The 22,472-nt window shown below is 28.7% G+C and overlaps 1 protein-coding gene across 1 annotated transcript in view; it reads right to left on the bottom strand.

Annotated features, from left to right (window-relative positions):
* Positions 1-22,472, bottom strand: part of LOC113389014 (ribosomal protein S6 kinase alpha-5-like) — a 155,062-nt gene that overhangs the window by 23,169 nt on the left and 109,421 nt on the right. The window contains exons 9-15 of the mRNA XM_026626048.1: positions 15,137-15,284; positions 12,922-13,084; positions 12,726-12,859; positions 12,000-12,215; positions 11,733-11,903; positions 11,355-11,481; positions 9,907-10,247 (exon numbers count right to left, since the gene is read on the bottom strand). Coding sequence (XP_026481833.1) covers positions 9,907-10,247; positions 11,355-11,481; positions 11,733-11,903; positions 12,000-12,215; positions 12,726-12,859; positions 12,922-13,084; positions 15,137-15,284 — 1,300 coding nt within the window. The remainder of the gene's footprint in view (positions 1-9,906; positions 10,248-11,354; positions 11,482-11,732; positions 11,904-11,999; positions 12,216-12,725; positions 12,860-12,921; positions 13,085-15,136; positions 15,285-22,472) is intronic.

Here is a 22,472-nt window from a genome sequence, read left to right as displayed (position 1 = left end):
AAACAAGGGAGGAATAATGTTATGATAATTCTGTTATCATTACATTATTCCTTGATTGTAAATTTGATAACGCTATTTTATGAGCTCTTTTACGGCAGAATTGCCTCATAAGCTATAAGGCATTAATATTATTCCGATATTTTACTTATTTGAAAATATAATTTAGCAATATCACATCAATTGAAGTTGAATCCCATTAAAAATAGTGGTGAATGAATGACCCGGCCAATCTTTACTAAAAACTGATCAACGCGATTCCCAACCAAAATCCTTCAAATAGGTTTTGAGTTTTTAAAATTGGTTCAAGATTGTTTAGAAAAACCTAGTCAAAAATTTATTGTAAATTCCTACTTATTCTAAAGAAACGGCTTGATCGATCCTCTAGCAAAATTAATCAACGCAATTTCTTATCGAGTTACATAAAATGGTGTTTAAATTTTTGGAATTGGAGAAAACGCCAACGAAGGCTCAAATTTTGTTGAAACTTCATAAAATATTTAGAACACCAGAACTTGATATCAAATTAATTTTAATACCTTTTTACAAAAACGTTTAATTAACTTCTCGAAGGAGAATCAAAAAATACGATTTGCTAATTTTATGTCTTCTCGACGTTTCAAGCCATTCTGAATCAATGAGACCAAATTTGAAAATGTGTTATGTGAACAGATTTTTTGTCGTAAATCGACGTTTTCAAAAATTTAAAAGCCATTCGATGTATCTCAATGAGGACTACCGTTTGTCAGTTTTGTGCGACGATCTGCCGAGCCGTTTCTTTGTAATTTGAAAAAAAGTGTTAAACTTTTCGTCCACGAAAAGCTCATACTACCGAATCGATTTTAAAAAATTAAAAACTGTTCGAAAGATATTAGTTGAGAATGGTACTGATTAGTTTTAGATGAAAATCTACCGAGCCGTTTCCTTGTAATTAACTGTTGAAAAAAAAATTATGCCGGTTTTTATGGAACTTTTTTTGGTGATATATATCATGGTCTTATAGGAATTACTAAAATATTACGGCCTTACGACAAGTAGTTTAATTTTAAAAATTCATCAAAGTTTAAGAAAATGAGTAGTTTTTTTGACGTTTGTTAAAATTAAAATTGAACGATTCACTTGGAATAACGATAGAGTACTTGGTCTTAATGAACATACTAAACCTAACTTTAAAAGTCCTACGGAAAACTGGTTCAATTATAAAAATTGTTGATTTTTGAAAATTTACTTTTAGAAAATACTCCGAGTTAACGTGTTCGTTCGTTTTCAATTATGTGTAATAAATCCACTCGGAATACTTTTAATAACTCATAAATTAATTTAATTTTTATTGATTAAGTCGATAATTTACACATATCAGTAAGTTCATGTAACTTGCCTCAAGGAAAAATACCAAAACCAACTAGTTTATTTTTCAGTTATATTTCCATAAATTATTTTTATAGATTGCAGAATGAAAATAAAATAAAAAAAAAATATTTCCATAAATCACAAAGACAGCCAAAAATAAAATAAATTTTGTTTTTCCTATCGCATTGGCTTTGAATCAAAAAACAAAATTTTATATATTTTTGATATACTGGACAAAATTGTTTGGAAAACTTTTTTTTAGAGTACTACATAATTACATAAATCCAAATTTATAGCATGTTGAATCCGTACAATAAAATTTTGAGAAATAACTAAATTTTTGTTAATCATTTGAGTTTAAATCGTAATTTCTCCAATGTCGGAAAGAGAGATGTCTGAAGAGTCTGGAGGACCGGAAGATACATCTGAGGAAGAGGAAGTCGACGACCTGGATGTTGACCAACCAGAAACAGATGATTGGTAAAAATATAATTCAAAATTTAGAAATAAAAATGGAACTGACAATTTCAAACTGATAGACCAAAGATTGCTACCAAACAATGCATAAAATGTGACATGATTGACTTTTTAATTATTTTTGCGCGAGTAGTAACGTAACAGGCTATGAAATATAATTCCATAAATGTCTGCGTAAAATAAAAAATATGATACAGCTGATAGATTTTTTTTTAAATTGTTTATTTTTTGTAAAACCACAATTTTTACATACATATATGAAATGGCTCACCAGAGACAATTTTTACTGATTCATTAGTAACATTATTTTAACATTTATTAGTAACATTAATAACATTTTATTTTCAATTAAATTCATAGCAGTGCTTACTAACAGTATGTTTCTCTTGTTTTCAGTAAGGTAAGATTTTTTGCTTCCTACGTGTCGTTGCCGAGAAAAAATCTGATACACCAGCCACCTCAGAAAAGCACGGTATTAATAATTAGGACATAAAATAGTCTAGCAAAATCTAGTCTGTTGACAGATTTTTTTGTCTTTTATACTACTTCAGGAATTTATCGGATGGAGTTATAGTAATTCAGTTTTTTTAATTTTTTAAATCGATTACTTAGACAAATCAACTCTACTTGATGATCAACTAAAGTTATTTTTAATAGTCAGTTAAATTTATGTCTTGTTGATCGAAGTAATTGCAAAAAAATCGAAAACGAAAATTTTTATATATCTTTACGTTTCAAAGGTTTCTGAACATTTTGGCATACCTTAGAAAAAATTGATGTATGTGTGTGTGCGTGTATGTTTGTGTGTGTGCGGATACAAATTTTCGTCGACGATTTCGAGAACACGGATGAAGCGATATGAATAATTCAAAAAACATTCGATTCGTATTGATAAGAAGATGTGCAGATTAGTTTTTGGCGAAGGCAGGTCTGCCGTTCCGAAGATATGGGGCAAAAAGTGACAAACACGGTAACTCAGTTTTTAAGAGAACGATTTCGAGCGTCCGATTTTAGTAATTCAAAAAACATTTTACTTGCATTAACAAGATGAAGAACTAATCAAATTTTCATGAAGGCAGGAGCGGTTTCGGAGATCTAGTGAAAAAAGTAAAAAAAATGCCATTTGGCGATCAAAAATGATCATTAGACATATGCACATCAAATTATCAGATATTTTATAGAGATTTTAACAAAAGTATAAATTTTGTTTACATTCCTATGGGTTCCGTACCAATGATTATCCGTTAGACAGCGACGCGGCGCTTACGCGCTTCATAATTTCGTCTCTATGCAGTTAAAGCAGTACGATTGCTTTGAAAAAAAGTACAGAATTTCCAAAATATCCATAAAATATCCATATCGAAAATGTTCCAAAAAAGTAAGTTTTTGTCAAAAATCTAATTTTTTCAAAGTAATTTTTTCTCAAAAATGTTAATCTTTTAAAAAAAAAGATAATTTTTGGTACGGGAAGTTCCAGCAATTTGCCTTAAGGCACGATGCCATGCGCCCCACTAGTTATTACATCAATAATGAAGCGTGTATAAACAAATGAATATATTTAATATATCATTATAAATTATTAGGCCTATGAAACGACGTGCAACTCTCCAGCACCCCCCAGAAAACAAAGGGCAAAGTCCGCCCCTGCAACCTGCAGGCGCAGGAAAAAGGCGCATGAAGTGCAATATGGTAGGCACCAAAGGATCATGCCAAAGGATGAAAATTTGCACAAGGGATAAAATCACGACAAACCCGTTTTTTAATTTCCTACGAGTGTTCCGAGCGACCCATAAGGGAATGCCGATGGTGGAGGTGAGAATAAATAAAACTAGTTGGTATTGGTATTTTGCCTTGAGGCAAGTTACATGAACTTCCCGATATGTGTAAATAATCGACTTACTCAATAAAAAATAAATTAATTTATAAGTGATTAAAAGTATTCCGAGTGGATTTATTACACATAATTGAAAACGAACGAACACGTTAACTCGGAGTATTTTTTAAAAGCAAATTTTCAAAAATCAATATTTTTTATAATTGAACCAGTTTCCGTAGGACTTCAATGGTTTAGTATGTTCATTAAGACCAAGCACTCTATCGTTTTACTAAGTAAATTAAAATTTTAATTTTAACAAACGTCAAAAAAACTACTCATTTTCTTAAACTTTGATGAATTTTTGGGGGAATGTGAATACTGAAAAATTTAGTATGATTTTAAAATAACAAATGCTATTTAAGAATGCATGAATAACTATTTAAATCAAAATTACTGATCAAGAACTTCATTATTTGATTAAATGTTGTATTACAACATTTACTCAACTAGTACATATAATTTTGGATCTGTTTTTTTCAGATCTCAAACTTATTATAAAATTTTGTTCAATTTTTATCATAATTATTTAAAAATAATTAGAACTTAGGTATTCCAAGCAGTCAAGAAGTAATTTTATTTTTTTTTGTTAGTTCTCGTAAAATTTAAAATAAATGTTCAAAATTATGAATGTGAGAGCCTACTTTAACCCTTTTCATACAGGCATACTAGTTGTACAGATTTTTGTCAGATATTTGATAGATAGTTGTAATTATATTATCAAGTAAGAGCAAAAATTCAATGTCAGCTATACTTTTCGAAAACCCGGGACAATCCGGGACAAAAATCCAAATCCGGGACAAATATTGCTTGTAGAAAAAACCCGGGACACAAGGTGAAAATCCGGGACTGTCCCGGCCAAACCTGGACGCCTTATTAAATGTAGACGAAAAGTTGAACACTTTTTTACAAATTACAAAAAAACGGCTCGGCAGATCGTCGCACAAAACTGACAAACGCTTGTCCTCATTGAGATACATCAAATGGCTTTTAAATTTCTGAAATCGGTTTAGGCGTTTTTGAGAAAACGTCGATCAAAGGTCTAATTTTGATAAATGCCAAAAAACAATGCTATTTTTTGCAAAATTTGACGAATTTTTAAAGTTAAACGAGTTGTCGTAGGGCCGTAATATTTTAGTATAATCTATAAGACTATGGTATCTAGCGTCAAAAAATCATAAGAATCGTCGAAAAATTTTTTTAACACTTTATTACAAGAAAACGGCCCGCCCGATCTTTACCAAAAACTAATCAGGTAGATTCCCAACCAATATCTTTCGAACGGTTTTTGAATTTTCAAAATCGATTCAGAATTGCGGGCTAAGACGTGGACAATTTTTTTTTCACTTTTCTGCGATTTATAAAGAAACGGCTTGGCTAATCGTCGCGCTAAATTGATAAACGCTAGTCCTCATCGAAATACATCGAATGGTTTTTAAATTTTTGAAATCTTGGGTCCAGCTAAATGAGATAAAAAAGTATAGTACGTATAAGATACTTTTCTCTACCTGTTACCTGCCAATGACAATCCTGTTAAAATCGGTCCAGCCGTTCTGGACATTAGGCCAAACAAAGAGACACACAAAAATTGAAAGAATGTTAAATTACTACCTATACCCTATTTATTTCCATTTGCAAGTATTTGATGGATGGATATTTCAATATTACAAACAAACTTTATTTATATGTATAGATTTATTTGAAGAGAACTTTCGGTTCTGAAGACTGGCTACTTCTACCTTTGTCATTTACTTGTCACATGTGATTTAACCATATTATCTTTAAATTTATTAGATGTCGACTAAAGACAGTTGTATATTATATGGTAAAATAAAAAAAAATAATTTTGTTCATGTCTATAATAAAGTATAATTTTTTTTTTATCAGTGCACAGTCCGTGGTGCCCGTCGTTGGAATCGTATGACCCGTTGCGAGAAGCTGACTTACATCAATCAAGCCCTTAGACAAAGGAAAAAGCTTGACCAAAAACGGCGATGTGAAAGTGCAAGACCCTACAGATCCCGGACTAGATCCAAGTCTAAAACCAAAAAAAGGTCGAGATCACGCAGATCCAAATCAAGGGCCAAGAGCGAATGCACTTGTACTAAAAAAAGACGCCAATGAAAAAGGGACAAGCTTAGAAAAGGTTAATACTGAAAGATTCGCAAGGATTTTCTTTCTTTCAAGCCAGGAAACAAGTGGAATTTACAATGTCTACTTAAATTTAACAAATGCCGAAATCCAAATCATCCAGAGGAAAATTTGAATGCATGATAAAAAATTTATCAATCCATCAGAGTTACTAACAGAGCAACAGGTCAACAAAATTATAGATTTTTTTAACTAACCTCAAACCCATTGAAATACAAATGCCCATATTTTTATCTAATTATTTCCTCCCATATTTTTATCTAATTATCCCCAAAGAAAATGTGATTTTATTAGAAAAATTATTAAATTAAAATTTTAAATTAATTAAATTTATTAAGATATTTTATCTAATTATCTCCTCCCATATTTTTATCTAATTATCCCCAAAGAAAATGTGATTTTATTAGAAAAATATTGTCCTTATTTTTATATTATTCAGAAAATGTACAAAAGTTCAAAATCCAATTTTGAATTGTTTTTTACAAATTTTATTTTAGAGTATTTTTTGGATAAACAATGTTTTACAGTATTTTTGATTTGTATTTGTTTTATTATGATATAAATGCATTTTGGCACATTAGTGTTTTCTTTCATTTAATTTTTATAAAAATAGTAGAACTTTCCGCAAAGCAAGTTATAGCAATTGCAAGAAAAATAATAATGCAAATTTTTATATATTTTTACGTTTCAGAGGTTTCTACTATTTTGGCAAACATTAGAAAATTGCTGAAAATTCCCGTCCCAAAAATTATTTTGTTTAAAAAGGATTAATTTGTTTTTTAAACATTGGAAAACTTAGATTTTTGAGAAATTTTTAATTTGTGAAAATATTTAATAAGTCGCCGTCTTACAGACAAACGATGTTACGGAACCCAAGGCAATGTACAAAAAATTGATATACATTAAAATCTCCATAAAATATTAATAATTTTGTGGCGATATCAAGCAGGCTGGTTTTGATTTGTAAAAAACAATGGGACATGTCATGTATATTTTTGATATCAAAATATTTTTACAGTTAATAAATTTATATTTTTTTATTATGTTGGGAGTTTCTAATTAAATATATTATCATAATCATTACTACTCCCACATTGGTGACTCACGACGATGGAGATGAAGATAAAGGAGTTTTATTTTTCGAAGATTTAAGAAAAATTGATTTTGACGCAGCACCATATCACTGGTCTTCAGAGACGGCCTTTAAGGTACGTCCAGTCCAATCCATCATAGTTAACGCACTTACTATCTGGATCAGACTTCCGAGGTTACTCATTTGGTATACCCAGACCCAGTGCTGGATTTACAGTAGGGGCAATCGGGGCTACTGCCCAGGGCGGCAAATTTTTGGGGGCGGCAAAATTTGGATAGTAAATAGATAAAAAATTCTATACAATATAATCAATTTTTTTAACAACATTTTTGTATTTCAAGAAATATAATTATTATTATATTTATAATAATTTATAGTAATTAACAAAACATAATACGATTGCAATGCAAAATTTGGGTTGAAATAACCGATTATTAAAATTTATTATTTTGCCTTGCCTCCCTCTCCGAACGTAAATTATCAAATTGGTTCACTAGTTATTAAATTTGGCAATTTGGCTAAAATAAAGATCCGTAAACAAGCTGAAAGTTTAAGAAAAAAATTTACTTCAGTTCTCGAGCCCTCTTAAAATGACGAACTTGTGCACTTCCAAGCTTATAGCGTCGAAAAAAAATTTAACTAGTGACTCATGGCCTTGTGCTTTAAGACAAATTATTGAAACATCCCGTACTAATAATTACATTTTATAAAGAGCTTTTCAATTTTTTGAAAAATGAAAAAAATTGACTTTTAAAACACATTTTTTGTACTTTGAAATTTTTTGAAAATTATGAACTTTTTGCAAAGCGTAGCTGTTTCAGAGAAGAAATATCGAAACTCAATTACCATTTTTCGTAATTGCCTTTGCCAAAAACTAATCAGCACGTCTCCCCATCAATACAAATCTAATATTTTTTAATTATTTAAGTCGATTCCGGGAACACGGATCAACCGATTTGAATGATACAATTCCTATTGATAAGGAGACGCGTTGATTAGTTATTGGCCAAGACAGGTCCAACTGTTTTGAAGATATGGGCCAAAATGCCAAAAATGATAATTCAGATTTTGAGAAAAGAAGCGTCCTATATCATTCAAAATAAATTACAGAATAAATAACTGCTTAAATTTGTGGGAGGCAGGTTTAGCGGTTTCGATAATCCAATAAAAGCATTTGTAAAAGAAATATTTGGTGGACAAAAGTGATCACAAGACATATGCACATCAAATTATCAGATATTTTAAAAATATGTTAATAAGTATAAATTTTGTTTACATTTATATGCGTTCTGTAACATTGTTTATCCGTTAGACTGCGACGCGGCGCTTACACGCTTCTATATTTTGTCCCTACGCAGCTGAAGCAGCGCGATTGCTTTAAAAAAAAGTTCGAAAGTTCGTAAAATTTCAGGGATGGGGCGGCATTTTTGTCAGTGCCCCGGGGCGCCAAATTTCTAAATCCGGCCCTGCCCAGACCTCAGTGTTTATTGCTGACAGAAAAAATAATTTGGAGCCTGAACTTTTCATTGGAATGCAATTCAACCTCTCTTTCTCTGTTAACTCAACAAATCGTCTTATAATGCTACCTCCCATTATCGGTGACAACGACGAATCAAAACAAAATTTGACATAATTTATTGGATTCCACAATTCTGGACTCTTATGTCAACCAATGATCCTGATTTGGATAAAGAGCCAACTTCTTTCTCTGATCGGAACTCATCAGATACGAAGCAACGCTTGCAGAAATGGAAACTGTACCCAAAATATTGCATTCTAAACATTAAGTTATTCTGATATAACTAATACCCATTAGATCGAGAACATTATGCAGAATATGGAGTTGATGGCAGGTTTAATCACCACATACGGTGGATCTGCTGACGAAACATGGAAATTTGTAATTGACCAGTATTACAACACTGGTCTGCTATAATCTGCTTTCCCACCACATTTTTATAACGTGTTTCCCTGTATTTTTTTTTAAACTGTGAGATCAACACTGGGCAGGGAGTGTGTGGCGATATCAAGCAGGCTGGTTTTGATTTGTAAAAAACAATGGGACATGTCATGTATATTTTTGATATCAAAATATTTTTACAGTTAATAAATTTATATTTTTTTATTATGTTGGGAGTTTCTAATTAAATATATTATCATAATCATTACTACTCCCACAATTTGATGTGTATATGTCGCTGTCTAATGATCATTTTTGACTGCCAAACGGCATTTTTTTTTACTTTTTTTCACTAGATCTCCAAAACCACTAGACCTGCCTTCCCAAAAATTTAATCAATTCTTCATCTTGTCAAAACAAGTAAAATATTTTTTGAATAATTAAAATCGGACGCTCCGTTCTCTTAAAAACTAAGTTACTGTTTTTGGCACTTTTTGCCCCGTATTTTCGGAACGGATAGACCTACCTTTGCCAAGAACTAATCAGCACGTGTCCTTATCAATACGAATAGAATGTTTTTTGAATTATTCAAATCGGTTTGTCGAAATCGCCGGCGGTATTATTTTTCTAAGGTATGCCAAAATGTTCAGAAACCTTTAGAGATATTTAAAAAATGTCATTTTCGATTTTGTTTAATTAAAAAAAATTGAAAAACATTCGATTTCTATTGATGAGGAGACATGCTGATTTGTTTTTGGCAAAGCAGGTCCAGCCGTTTCGAAAATATTGAACAGAAAATACAAAAAATTGCAATTCAGTTTTGGAGAATGGAGTGCCTGATTTGAATCATTCAAAAAAAATATCAGAAAAATATCGATTATTTCTATAAATAAAATTCTACTATTCAAAATTTTATTCTGTAGTAATATTATAGGTCTCATCTATAAAATGTACAGTTTTGATTCATTCACTTTCCCTACTTCCAAAAATCATCTTCAAAAGTCAAACGATCCTCAACTCAATATAGTACATTTACCTTATTTCAAATAAATAAATAAAACTTACCAAGATTACCCCCAAACTCCACAAATCACAGCTCTCCGAATACCCCTTGATCTTCTCCGAATGCTTCTGATGTTGATGTTTCTTGCCATTTGTATTACCAGTATTGTGATTCCTAATCGAGACGTCCAGAACTTCTGGTGCTGCGTATTCCAAAGTAAAACATGGTGTCAGCATTCCATCTTGGCAATCCTGAGGCGATTCCAAATCCTGGGATTCGAACCGATATTGCTGGTGATGCTGAGGTGTTCCTGGTGAGTTTCCGAATTTTCTTAAAGGAACGGCTTGAAGGGGACTGTTCGTTTTCATGGTGGCTGATGATGGTGTTGTAGATTTGTTGAAAGCTAAAAAAAGATGTAATAGAATTAAATCACACATTAATTTAAAAGTTAATAATTTTTGAAGTAAAACTTTTTTAGGCGCGACTAGAGTGTAAATCCGTACAAATGCAACGAAAATGCGTTACGCCCGAACTGTACGTCAATCGCTCTCGATGAAATCTTTTCAATACGGGTCGATTGTCATTAGTCATCGTGTATGTGAATAGAGATCTGCCGTTGTATGCGTGCCGGCATCAACAAGGAAATCGGCATAGATAAAAAAACATTTTAAAGTTACATCGTAGTACAAATCTTGATTTAATGAAACATGCCTGAATCAGAAGAATATTAATATACCCTGTTCCTTGAACATAATAAAACAAATTAAACATTTGGGCCGTGTCCTAAACGTAAGTTTATTGATTAGAAATGATTTCTATATTATTCGTAGTTTCTATAAATCTTTGAAGATATTAAAATGAAAAATATTTATTAGGCAAGACAGATAATAACAGCTGTTCAAAGAATGAGATTATATCGCCAGCGAAAAAGTAAAAAAAAATACAAGCAGTCAATGAATGTATGCTAATTTTAATTACATGACGTTCTTCAAACACAATTACATGATAAGTGAAGTTGACAACAATAATTCTCTAGCCGTTATTTTACATAATCTACTGTGTGAACGAATATTATAGAATTTATTAATCAGCAATTACTTCATTTCTCTAATGAAGGTTCATTTCTAAATGCTTATTGCAATGACAAACCGATCATGTTATATTTGAAGTATGACTTTAATTACATTATTGCTTTTAATTATTATACATATTTTTAATGTTATTATAAATATATAATTTATAATTTATCATTATATAAATGTGTATAATGGTCGACACTGATAAATGTGTGCAACATGAGTGTTACCATATTACTAATAAACATTATTCAAAATTGTTATATGATGTATTTATTTTTACTTGAATACAATCTTGTACAGTAGCAAATAAGTTTTATTTCAATCGCGTGTGAACCTTACGCGCACTCTTTTTTTATTATTCTCTTTTTTTATATTATAGCCGATTGGCATATAATAAATAAATAAATAAATAAATAAATTATTCCACTTACCTTTTGAGTATTTATATATGGCGTTGTTATTCACAAACGGTAACTGTTGTTTTGAATTGTACTTTCTTGCAAATCCAAAATCTATGATCTTAACTATTTCATCTTTGGTAGATTGGAAAATAATATTCTGAAAATAACAAAAAACAAATGATTAATATAAAAAAATATAATACGTATTATTAACTTCCCGTAAGCCAAGTTATAGTAATCGCAAAAATCTAATAGTAATTTCTCAAAAATCTAATTTTTTCGAAGTAATTTTTTTCCAAAAATGTTAATCGTTTTTAAAAAAATAATAATTTTTGATACAGAAAGTTCCAGCAATTTGCCTTAAGACACAATGCCATTCACCACTAGTTTTTTTATGCAATTACTTACTTCTGGTTTCAGATCTCGATGTGCAATCCCTTTGCGATGAATGTAATTCACTGCTGAAACTAATTGTTTGAAAATCTGACTCGCTTGTCTTTCAGTGAACTTTTTTTGATACCTAATTCTGTCCAAAAGTTCACCACCGGTTAAATTCTCTAAGACTATGTATGTATTCACCTGTAAAAATAATAAACACATTAAATAATAACTGTTATTACAATTTCCATATTTTATAAATAAATTAACAATTTCAATCAATTATCATTTCCTCACCTCGTCTTTCAACACTTCGATAAGTTTAACAATATTGGGATGTCCCTGGCACAGCTTCAACATGTTGATTTCATTGGTGCAGTCAGTGGTATTTTTGACAATCTTGACAGCATGAATTTGACTGCTGGTCCTATGTCTGCATTCGACACAAATGCTGAATGATCCATCCCCAATTATTCGAGGCATCAGTTCATATTTATCATAAAATGCTGAGTCCTAAAAAAAAGATAAAAACACATTAGGTAACAGAGATGGTAAGAGCTATAAGGACACAAAGATCAATATCGAATTTCAATAATTATGCTCAACCAACTGGTGATGACTAGTTACACATCTTTTGCCCTGTACTTTAAAATAGTACCACTAAAATAAATTTATACTTTGCATATTCTTGAGATGGTGAACCTTTTTACATACGGACCCAACTGGTTTACATCACCAACTGGTGATGACTAGTTACACATCTTTTGCCCTGTACTTTAAAATAGTACCACTAAAATAAATTTATACTTTGCATATTCTTGAGATGGTGAACCTTTTTACATACGGACCCAACTGGCTTACATCACCAACTGGTGATGACTAGTTACACATCTTTTTCCCTGTACTTTAAAATAGTACCACTAAAATAAATTTATACTTTGCATATTCTTGAGATGGTGGACCTTTTTACATACGAACCTATAAGCCTGGCTCTTAACATGAGATTTAATTTTTTTTTCTTACCCAAACTTTATATTTCATCAGTCTTTCAATGTCTGGACGCACATCATTGTGATTTTGATTCAGTCTCTTATAAATATCATCATCGGAAATAACATTTTTCGTCAGCAGAATACTTGGTGATACATAAGAATATCCTGAAACAATTAATAATAATAAAATATAAAAACTTTATTAATTTAAATTATTTTTTTACTACCTTTGAACAGTCTTTCAGTATTTTGAGGTACAACGGCTGGTGAGTCAGTAGGAAGCATTTTGGTAAATTCTTCGCTGAAATTACTGGTGTCCAATTCGTCCCTAATGTTGGGCTTGAATGGTGCTGGTATACGTTTATTTGCCAGATCGTTCCAGTTGATTTTCTGAAAAATACATGAATTGATGGAACAAAATAGATAAGACATATGAGTATAAGGGAAATCTGTACGGATCAAGTATAAGGACTTTATATAGTATACAACTATAAAAATACAAATGCATTTTAAACAAAAAGTCACATTATCAAAATTGAACATTCTTGCACGTAAGTATATAAATATTAATCCAAATTTAATTATTTCTGCAATTTTAACTGGTAATTTTAAAATCATGATAGCAACATATCATTATCAACATACTTCATATAAAAATAATACAGACATTATGATAATTGTAGTTAACAATATACTAAAAAAAAACTAAAACGATTTAAAATTTGTTACATAACCACACAAGTTTTTTTTTTTTGTTACATAACCACAATTTTTTTTTTTGTGTCATTAAGTCATTCAAAAATATATGTTATTAATTATGATTTCTAAATTTCTAAACTAAAAACCTCCTTTTTTTCTACAAAAAATTCTAAACTTAATTTTTCAATTATTTTTTAAATGTATTTTCAGAACTAATTTTTATATTTTTGTATGCTTCAATATTTGTTGAGTATTTACCATTTGGAAAAAAATAGTTATCAAGGTAAAAAGTGAAATATTTCAATTTTAAAATAATTAAATAAGTGCATACTTCTATAATAAATTAAATATAATAATTGAAAAATTGAATAAATATTTTTTTGATTTTTTTACAATATCTGTTATAACTGCTAAATAATATAACATCTAGTAACATAAGGATAGTAATTTTTTTTTAAGATAAAGGAGAAAGATTTCAGTTCAGAATAAGAGAAATCATAATCATATATCATCAGAGCTGAATATTTTTTATTCAATTAAAATTATTAAATGAATGAATATACTCATATGTATTGAAAATATTGCATTTGCTTTTAGCTGACTTAATAATATACAACTAAATCTAAATATTACTAAATCTAAATATTTTTTTCTTCAGCCTCCTGAGTATATTTTAAAACTTTTTAGGATTTTTAAACAAACTAATATCTTTAAAATCAATAAAAAATATACTATATTAAATTATGATGTTTCTCTTTACTAAGAAATAAATGGTATATCATACATCTCAAAAATATTATCAGGGTTCAATTTTCATTTAATGTTTGGCAAATTCAATTTGTTGTATATTATTAATATGTTGCAACTGCATAAGTGTTTTTAACATAATAAATTATATTAAAATTTATTTAAGCATAGTTACAAATTAATCTAGCACTTTTATTCTCACTGTTAATATATTTCATAACAGAGATTAACGGAAGTGCAAAATGAATATTATTTATTTTAAGAAAAAATATTAAGCACTCTAATGTTTCTAAAAAAAAATTGACCTTCCCTCAGGTAATAAAAGGACAAATAATAATATAAAAAAATATGAACTAAATATTAAATTTCTTTGATAAAAATTAACAACAAAAATATTATAAAGTAAAACAAGTTATACAAAATTCAAAATGTTCAAAGATAACAACAATGGAAATGTATAGAAAATATAAAAATTGAATATATATATATATATATATATATATATAGAAAATTTACCACAAAAATTAATTGGAGGAAGTACTATAAAAGTACGATGTACTAAAAAAGCGATCATGTTTGTACAAATAAGTAATTATTTTGAAATTAAATTAAATGTAATTAGGAAATAAAAGCATTTAAATCATGACTGATATATAATTTATATAAAAATGATGTCCTCTTATATAAGAAAAATAAATACTTTTTGCAAAAAAATTTCAGATTTGTCACAAACTTAGAAAAATTTTCTTGGAAATAAACTCAGATGCATTTATAATTTTTTAGTTATCAAGGGGTAGAAAATATTTTTTAAATTTTTATTACTCAAATGACTATTACAAAATAAGGGGTTACTATGACAATATTGTGGTAAGAAGGTGAAGAACTAGGGCTGTATGTATTTTTCAATTCCGCATTAAATGAAATTAAAATACAAAAATATGTGTGTGTGTTAATTAATATATTTAGATTATAAAAAATAAATCATTTCCAACTTACTTTGAAAAAACTATGAGATTTGACTTCAGAAGCGTCTGCTTTGCCCCCACCAAGTCTTTTGCGTGGATCTTTGACAAGCAAACGACTTATAAAATCTCGAACATCTTTTCCCAAATCATCAGGAATTGGTGGCGAGGTTTTCAAAATCCTAAAAAATAATAAAAATGAAACTTCTTATATTTATCTACATTTGGTAAATCAACTTAATAATAGAACATGTCACACTGATGATGAGACATATCAAAGTCTATCATTTAAAACAAAGTGTTGCTGTATGTTCATATTCATATATTTAATGAACAGTATGTTTGTTTTTTTATTTGATTTGCAATCAGAACTATTCTTATAACTATGAGCTGTTGTGATGCAATTTCTTGTAATCTATCATTAGTACCAGGCAACCCAATGGTTGTCCAGGAGGCTCTTTTTTATAACATTATCAATGTTAGATATATCTAATAGTAAAAGCTGTATTCATTTAAAAACATAATTAAACCCATATTTTTAATCTAATAACACTTCAATACTGCTTGATATCAAACTGTATGATAAGGGAATATAATCTATGATTGCAAGACCAAAGCTCTTACCAAGAAGATACAGATAAGCTCAAATGGTATATAAAGTTTAAAAAATTTATTTAACATACTTTGATCTAAATTATCAATCTGATATCACTGATGCTTGATATCAAGCTGTAAGAGAATAGAATGGCTATGGTTGCAAGACCAAAGCTCTTACCAAGAAGCTACAGATAAGCTCAAATGGTATATAAAGTTTAAAAAAATTATTTGACATACTTTAATCTATATTATCAATCTGATATCGTTGATGCTTGATATCAAGCTGTAAGGAAATAGATTGGTTATGGTTGCAAGACCAAAGCTCTTGCCACCATGCCAGATAAGCTCAAATAGTATAGAAAGTTTATAAAATTTATTTAAAATCAGGCTTATATCTATATTATCAATCTGATATCACTGATGCTTGATATCGAACCCTTAAATCAAAAATTGGAATATCCAGTTTACTTTCTATTTATTACGCAAACTTTTATTCACACATTGCTTACGGTATCCAATTTTGGGGTTTCTCTAATGAACTAATTAAAGTTTTTAAACTTCAAAAGAGAGCAATTCGAATAATTTTTTCACTATCCTCCAAGACATCATGCCGTAATATCTTCAATGAACATAAAATTTTAACAGTACCGAGTATATTTGTTCTAGTCACACTTAATTTCATAAAAAATAATCCAGACTCTTTTAATTTGTCTTCGATGTCAAATACCAAGCACAATACGAGACATAAAATAATTAAAGGTAAGACTTATAAACTACACAGTTCCTTTAATACTATCTGCGGTATGGGTATACAATTTATGAATAAACTGCCGTTACGTGTTCGTACCCTTGATAACAAGAAATTTCATAAAGTACTAAGTAATGCGTTAAAGGATTTAACTTTTTATAGCCCTCTGGAGTTTTTAAATTTCGATTTTTCAAATTACTTTCCCGAAAATCTCAACTAATCATTAACGCGACTTTTCCCGCTCGAAGAAATTTCTCTATTACAGGCAGCAGCAAGATCGATGGATCGACGATGGCAAAAATCCCTACGAACCTACGGGCCCAAACTAACTGATGTCACCTACCAGCCATGTCTATGTCTACTATGCTCGTGACAATATAATTCGTTCGTTAAACTAAATACTTCTAAATTACTATTATTATTATTATTTCTTTCTTTGTTTATTTTTTCTTTTTATTTGTTTTATATAACTGTTATTGTTATATTGTTAAAATACTTAATAATTAGTTAATTAAACACTTACAATTTAAAAAACAAAAAATTTGAGAAACATTTTTTTTTTTTTTTTTTTTTTTTTTTTTTTTTTAATTATTTTTTTCATAAGTCTGTTATTTTTAAAATACTTAATAATTAGTTAACTAAAAACTTATAATTCAAAACACTTCAAAATTGTGAAACAAAATTTTAATTTTTTTATTTCGACTGTTATTGTTAAAATACTTAATAATTAGTTAACCAAAAACTTATATTTAAAAACACTTAAAAATTGTGAAACAAAATATTTCCTTTATCAAAATACCTAAAAATTTGTAAAAGAAAAAAAATTGTAAAAATATTTAACAATAATAATAAAAATGATAATGATAATATTAATAATAATAATAATTATAATAATATAAGATACTCAAATTTGTTAAAATATCATAAAATAACCTAAAATTTGTTAATATTGTAAAAGTATGTATTGTAAAGCTTATTAAAATTACTTATTAAATTTTTAAAAAACACTTATAACAAACAAACTAGTTATATTAAAAAAAAAAATTATAATTAAGTAAATATAAATAGGTTTATAGTAAATAAATTAAGTAATTAAATAGCTAATAATTAATTAAATTATATTAAACCTATAAAATATTGACTTAAGCCTTATTATAATATTAAATATTATACCGACGGCTTGTAAAATTAATAAATAATAAATAATAAATAAATATCAAGCTGTAAGGGAATAGAATGGTTATGATTGCAAGACCAAAGCTCTTATTAATAAGCTACAGATAAGCTCAAATGGTATATAAAGTATAAATATTTTATTTAAAACCAGGCTTATATCTATATTATCAAACTCATGTCAATACTGCTTGATATCAAGCTGTATGATAAGGGAATATAATCAATGATTGCAAGACCAAAGCCTTTACTAAGAAGCTACAGATAAGCTCAAATAGTATATAAAGTTTAAAAAATTTTTTTGAAATCAGACTTATATCTATATTATCAAACTGATGCCAATACTGCTTGATATCAAGCTGCCCGAGACGGAAAGAGGACTTGGAATCTGTGTTTGCAAGACTAAAGTTTTTACCAAGAAGCTACAGACAAGTCCATATTATTATTTTTTTATTTTTTTACCTTTTTGAAATATCATGTTGAGTATTCTTTTCTCCTTCAACAGTAAACGGCGATGCTCCTGTTAACAATTCGTAGGTTAGAACTCCAACTGACCACCAATCAACAGCCTAAAATAAAAGTTATAAAATATATAATATAAAAATATAATAATTCAAATTAATCATTTAGTTTACTGAAGATGAATCTTTGATCATTCCAATTAATATGGAGTTCTAGTAAATTTTTTTATAAATATTGTTACTTACCACATCGTGCCCTTGTGGGCCCCCTCTCACAACTTCTGGAGCCATATATTCGATTGTCCCACAAAAACTGAAGGCCCTTTTATCATTTTCATCAGGAAGAAATTCTTTGGACAGACCAAAATCTGTTAAGACGATGTGGCCGTCTTGGTCGAGTAAAATATTTTCGAGTTTTATGTCTCGATAGATTATTCCTAACTGAAAATCAGAAAAATAGATAAAATTAAATTTATATCATTATAAGTAATACATACTGATAATACATTATTATATTGTTTGTTGATATAAGGCATTAAAATGTGGATCAAATAAATATAAGCAAATTGAAGTACATTATGTTAAAATATCATACATTATATTAAAAATCAAATTGCATATATAAAATCTTGTGATTTATAATCTACGAATAATACTTGCAATTATATAAATTACATAAAAATCTCTTTAAAATAAAAATGTAACTGGTACATCTACATCTTTAGAGTGATATGTTAAAAACGTCTTTTGTATGAATTATATTATTTTGCATATTAAAAATGACTTTTTTGTACCAATTATATCGCCTTTTGTATTGAAAATTTATTATTATTTTTTAGTAATGAAGCAAAAAAAGCTTTTAATTATTAAAATAAATAATTTATTGTTATTTTTACCTTATGTAATTGTTCTAATGCCAATACTACTTCTCCTATATATATTCTCACTTCTGATTCTGTGAAATGTTCTCTTTGATATAAATGCGTAAACAGCTCACCACCGTTAACATAGTCTGAAATAAATTATAATTTATTAAAATTACATATATAAAATACATTTTTAAAGCATACCAGAAACGAAAAAAAATCTATTACTTTTGAAACATTATTATATGTAATTATAATAATTTGACAATCTTTGAAGATTTTTTCAATCTTTTTTTCATGGATCTTTTGGTTGCTAAGTCTTATATATTTACAAAATTTCATTTACTAAGAAATTTTGTGAAGCAAGTTTTTAAATTTGCAATAGATTACAATTCAAAAATGACCAAAATTTTATAAAGACTATTTTGTTATTTTAATGTTTTAATTTATTTCTTACCTAAAATTAAATGTAATTTGGCGTCCGTTTGGAAGGCGTAATGCATCCCGACTAGAAATGGACAACTCCTAATAGCTTCTAATACCTGTGAATAAAAAAAATAAATATAAATAAATATTATGTAACCATCATCTAATAAAATAAGCTTTTTGCAATTAAGAAAAAAATAATGTCAATGAATTTTGTAGAAATTTTTGGTCCAATTCTGATTGCTCAAATAATTTTGAATACATTATTACAAGTAGTATTTAATATCCTGAAAAAAAAACGTACAAAAACCAAGTATAGTCTGAAAAGCATTGCTAAAAAAGATTGATTTGCTTCTTTAATAAATATCAATATTAAAAATTTGTTAAATTAAATTTTTCGAGATATGATCAGCTTCAAAAGCAAATCATATTACTCTCCTATTAATATTTAAATACCAAAATTTTGTAGAAGTGAACAACATTTTTTGGTGAATATTTTTCTCAATTTGTGTAATTTAAGAGAATTGATTTATTATGGTTAAGATGTACTTTCTCCAAATCGACTTTGGTTTAGTATGAATTATTATTAAAAACTATAAATCTAACATGACGATTTTATGGATACTAAAAGCTGTTGTTATACTACATCAATTCTTCATTCATATTAAAAGATTAACATCAAAGAAACTGGTGAAAGGTTTATCAACTAGGAAAACGTTTAAGCAAATCTAACAATCAGCATTATTTATGTTGGAAGTAGATGATTTATCGATAAATAATAATAAACCGTTCACTATATTTGTTACAATAAACTAACCAATCTCTTTTGGTATAATATAATATTTAATCTTCAATACGAATTATACTTTTTTTTATTTTATATTATAATGAATAGTTTATTTTGAAAGTGGTTTAAGCCCACTTTGAAAAAAATGCTTTCTTATTACGCAATTCGTGCTTAATTTAATATATAGTTTTTATGTAAAAATAGTTCATGTTTATTTTCATGTCTTATATAATATAAAGTCGGAAGTAAATGATAAAGTCCATACAGATTTTGATATCAAGTAGTAACACGAGCAAAGATTTTTTATAGACAACCCAGAATTATTATGATGCAATAATATAACGTATAAAACCTGAAAAAATATTGTTCTATTAAATGAAACGATAGAATTTCATTTCAAAAAAATTATGATTACATGTTACAGTTAATTTCCTATGTAGCTCCATGAAAAAACCATTGCCATATGCCCAAAGTGTGAGTAAAACCTAACCATTTCTTGTAATTTTGACCATGTAATTAGCGTCTAAACTTATATTTGATCTCTTGTTAATTTTTCAAAATTAATTCTGACCTATTTCTACAGTTGTCTAATTTTGTAAGCAGTAAAATGTTTTTTGAATTATTAAAATCGGACGCTCCGTTCTCTTAAAAATTGAGTTACCGTCTTTGGCACTTTTTGCCCGTATATTCGGAACGGCTGGTCCCGCCTTCGCCAAAAACTAATCAGCACGTCTCATTATTAATATGAATCAAATGTTTTTTAATTATTCAAATAAGTTATTTCATACTGTCGAGGACATTTGTTTAAACCATATGCGTGAATTTTAAAATTAAAAATCTTGGTACGGAACCCAAAAAAATTACAAAAAATGTGTACACATTATTAAAATCTCTATAAAATATCTGAATTTAATATGCATATGTCTAATGATCATTTTTGACCGCCAAAAGGCATTTTTTTAAACTTATTTTTATTGAGAGTCCATAACAGCTAGACCTTCCTTCCTAAAAATTTAATCAGTTCTTCATCTTGTCAATACAAATAAAATATTTTTAGAATTATTAAAATCTGACGCTCCGCTCTCTTAAAAACTGGGTTACCGTTTTTAGCACTTTTTGCGCCGTATCTACGAAACGGCTAGACCTGCCTATGCCAAAAACTAATTAGCACGTCTCCTTACCAACAACAATCGAATGCTTTCTGATTAATAGAAATCGATTGAACCGTGGACGATTCCCGAAATCGTGGACGAAAACTGTATCCGCACACATACACATACATCCATATTTTCTAAGGTATACCAAAATGTTCAGAAACCTCTGAAACGTAAATTTATATAAAAATTTTCATTTTCGATTTTTTTGCAATTACTTTAACTTACTCTACGGGAAGTTAATTAACAATACATCTTATAGAACAATTAAATATTGTATACCTAAAATTATATTAAAGTCTCGTAAATTAAATAACAGTGCTCACAACCGAAACAAACAACAAAAGAAACTACTTTGGTCATGGATTTTAAAACTTTAACGTTTAACTCCCGAAAACCAAAGTGATGGTTGGTTATACATCTATTTCCCTCTACTTTCAAATATTGTTTAAATATTCCTGACTTATTTTTGAGATATCTATGGTAGACTTTTCCACCCATGGGCCTTCAAGCTCCGCTCTACCCTTTTCAAATTAAATATCAAATAAACGCTAGAAACTTTGCCATACTTCATATATTTCACTTAAGTTTTAAACCAGATATAACAGATCTAACAGGATACATCACTTTCAAATTGAAAACCATAAAAAAACCTTATGGATGATATTATGGATATTAAACTTTGTTATAGTTGGTACCACATCAATTATTACCAAGCAACTGGTGAAAGGTTCTGCACCATGCAATCTACTTTTAGACAAAATCTGACAATCTGCAATATTTATCTTCCAAATCGTTGATTTATCGTTAAATAACAATACAATAATCCCTTCACCACTATCTAGTATCTACTTATTTTATTCATTACAATAATAAACTGACCTGTCTCTCTGTCCTCGTGTGCTCCGCCGTCTTTTTCTTCTGCACGATGGTCGCTTTCTTCAGCACTTTCATCGCGTACAACTTGCTGTTGTCAAGGCCGCCGCGCTTGCGGACCAGAAACACTTTGCCGTAGGCTAAAAGAAAAAAAATTTTATATTAAAGATTATTGCCAATTGCCATGATTATTGTATTATAATTATCTATATTATGTATTATGAGTATTTATATGCATTTAACAGCAAGTGGTTTATTAACTAAGGTGACAATACGTCTCGG

The sequence above is a fragment of the Ctenocephalides felis genome, unplaced genomic scaffold (assembly GCF_003426905.1).
Source record: "Ctenocephalides felis isolate EL2017-DRISC unplaced genomic scaffold, ASM342690v1 CF-g0.4_SCAFFOLD_03573, whole genome shotgun sequence".
In the NCBI taxonomy this organism is placed as follows: Eukaryota; Metazoa; Arthropoda; class Insecta; order Siphonaptera; family Pulicidae; genus Ctenocephalides; species Ctenocephalides felis.
Note: the sequence above shows the minus strand (reverse complement) of the source record. Positions and strands in the feature narration are given on the sequence as shown.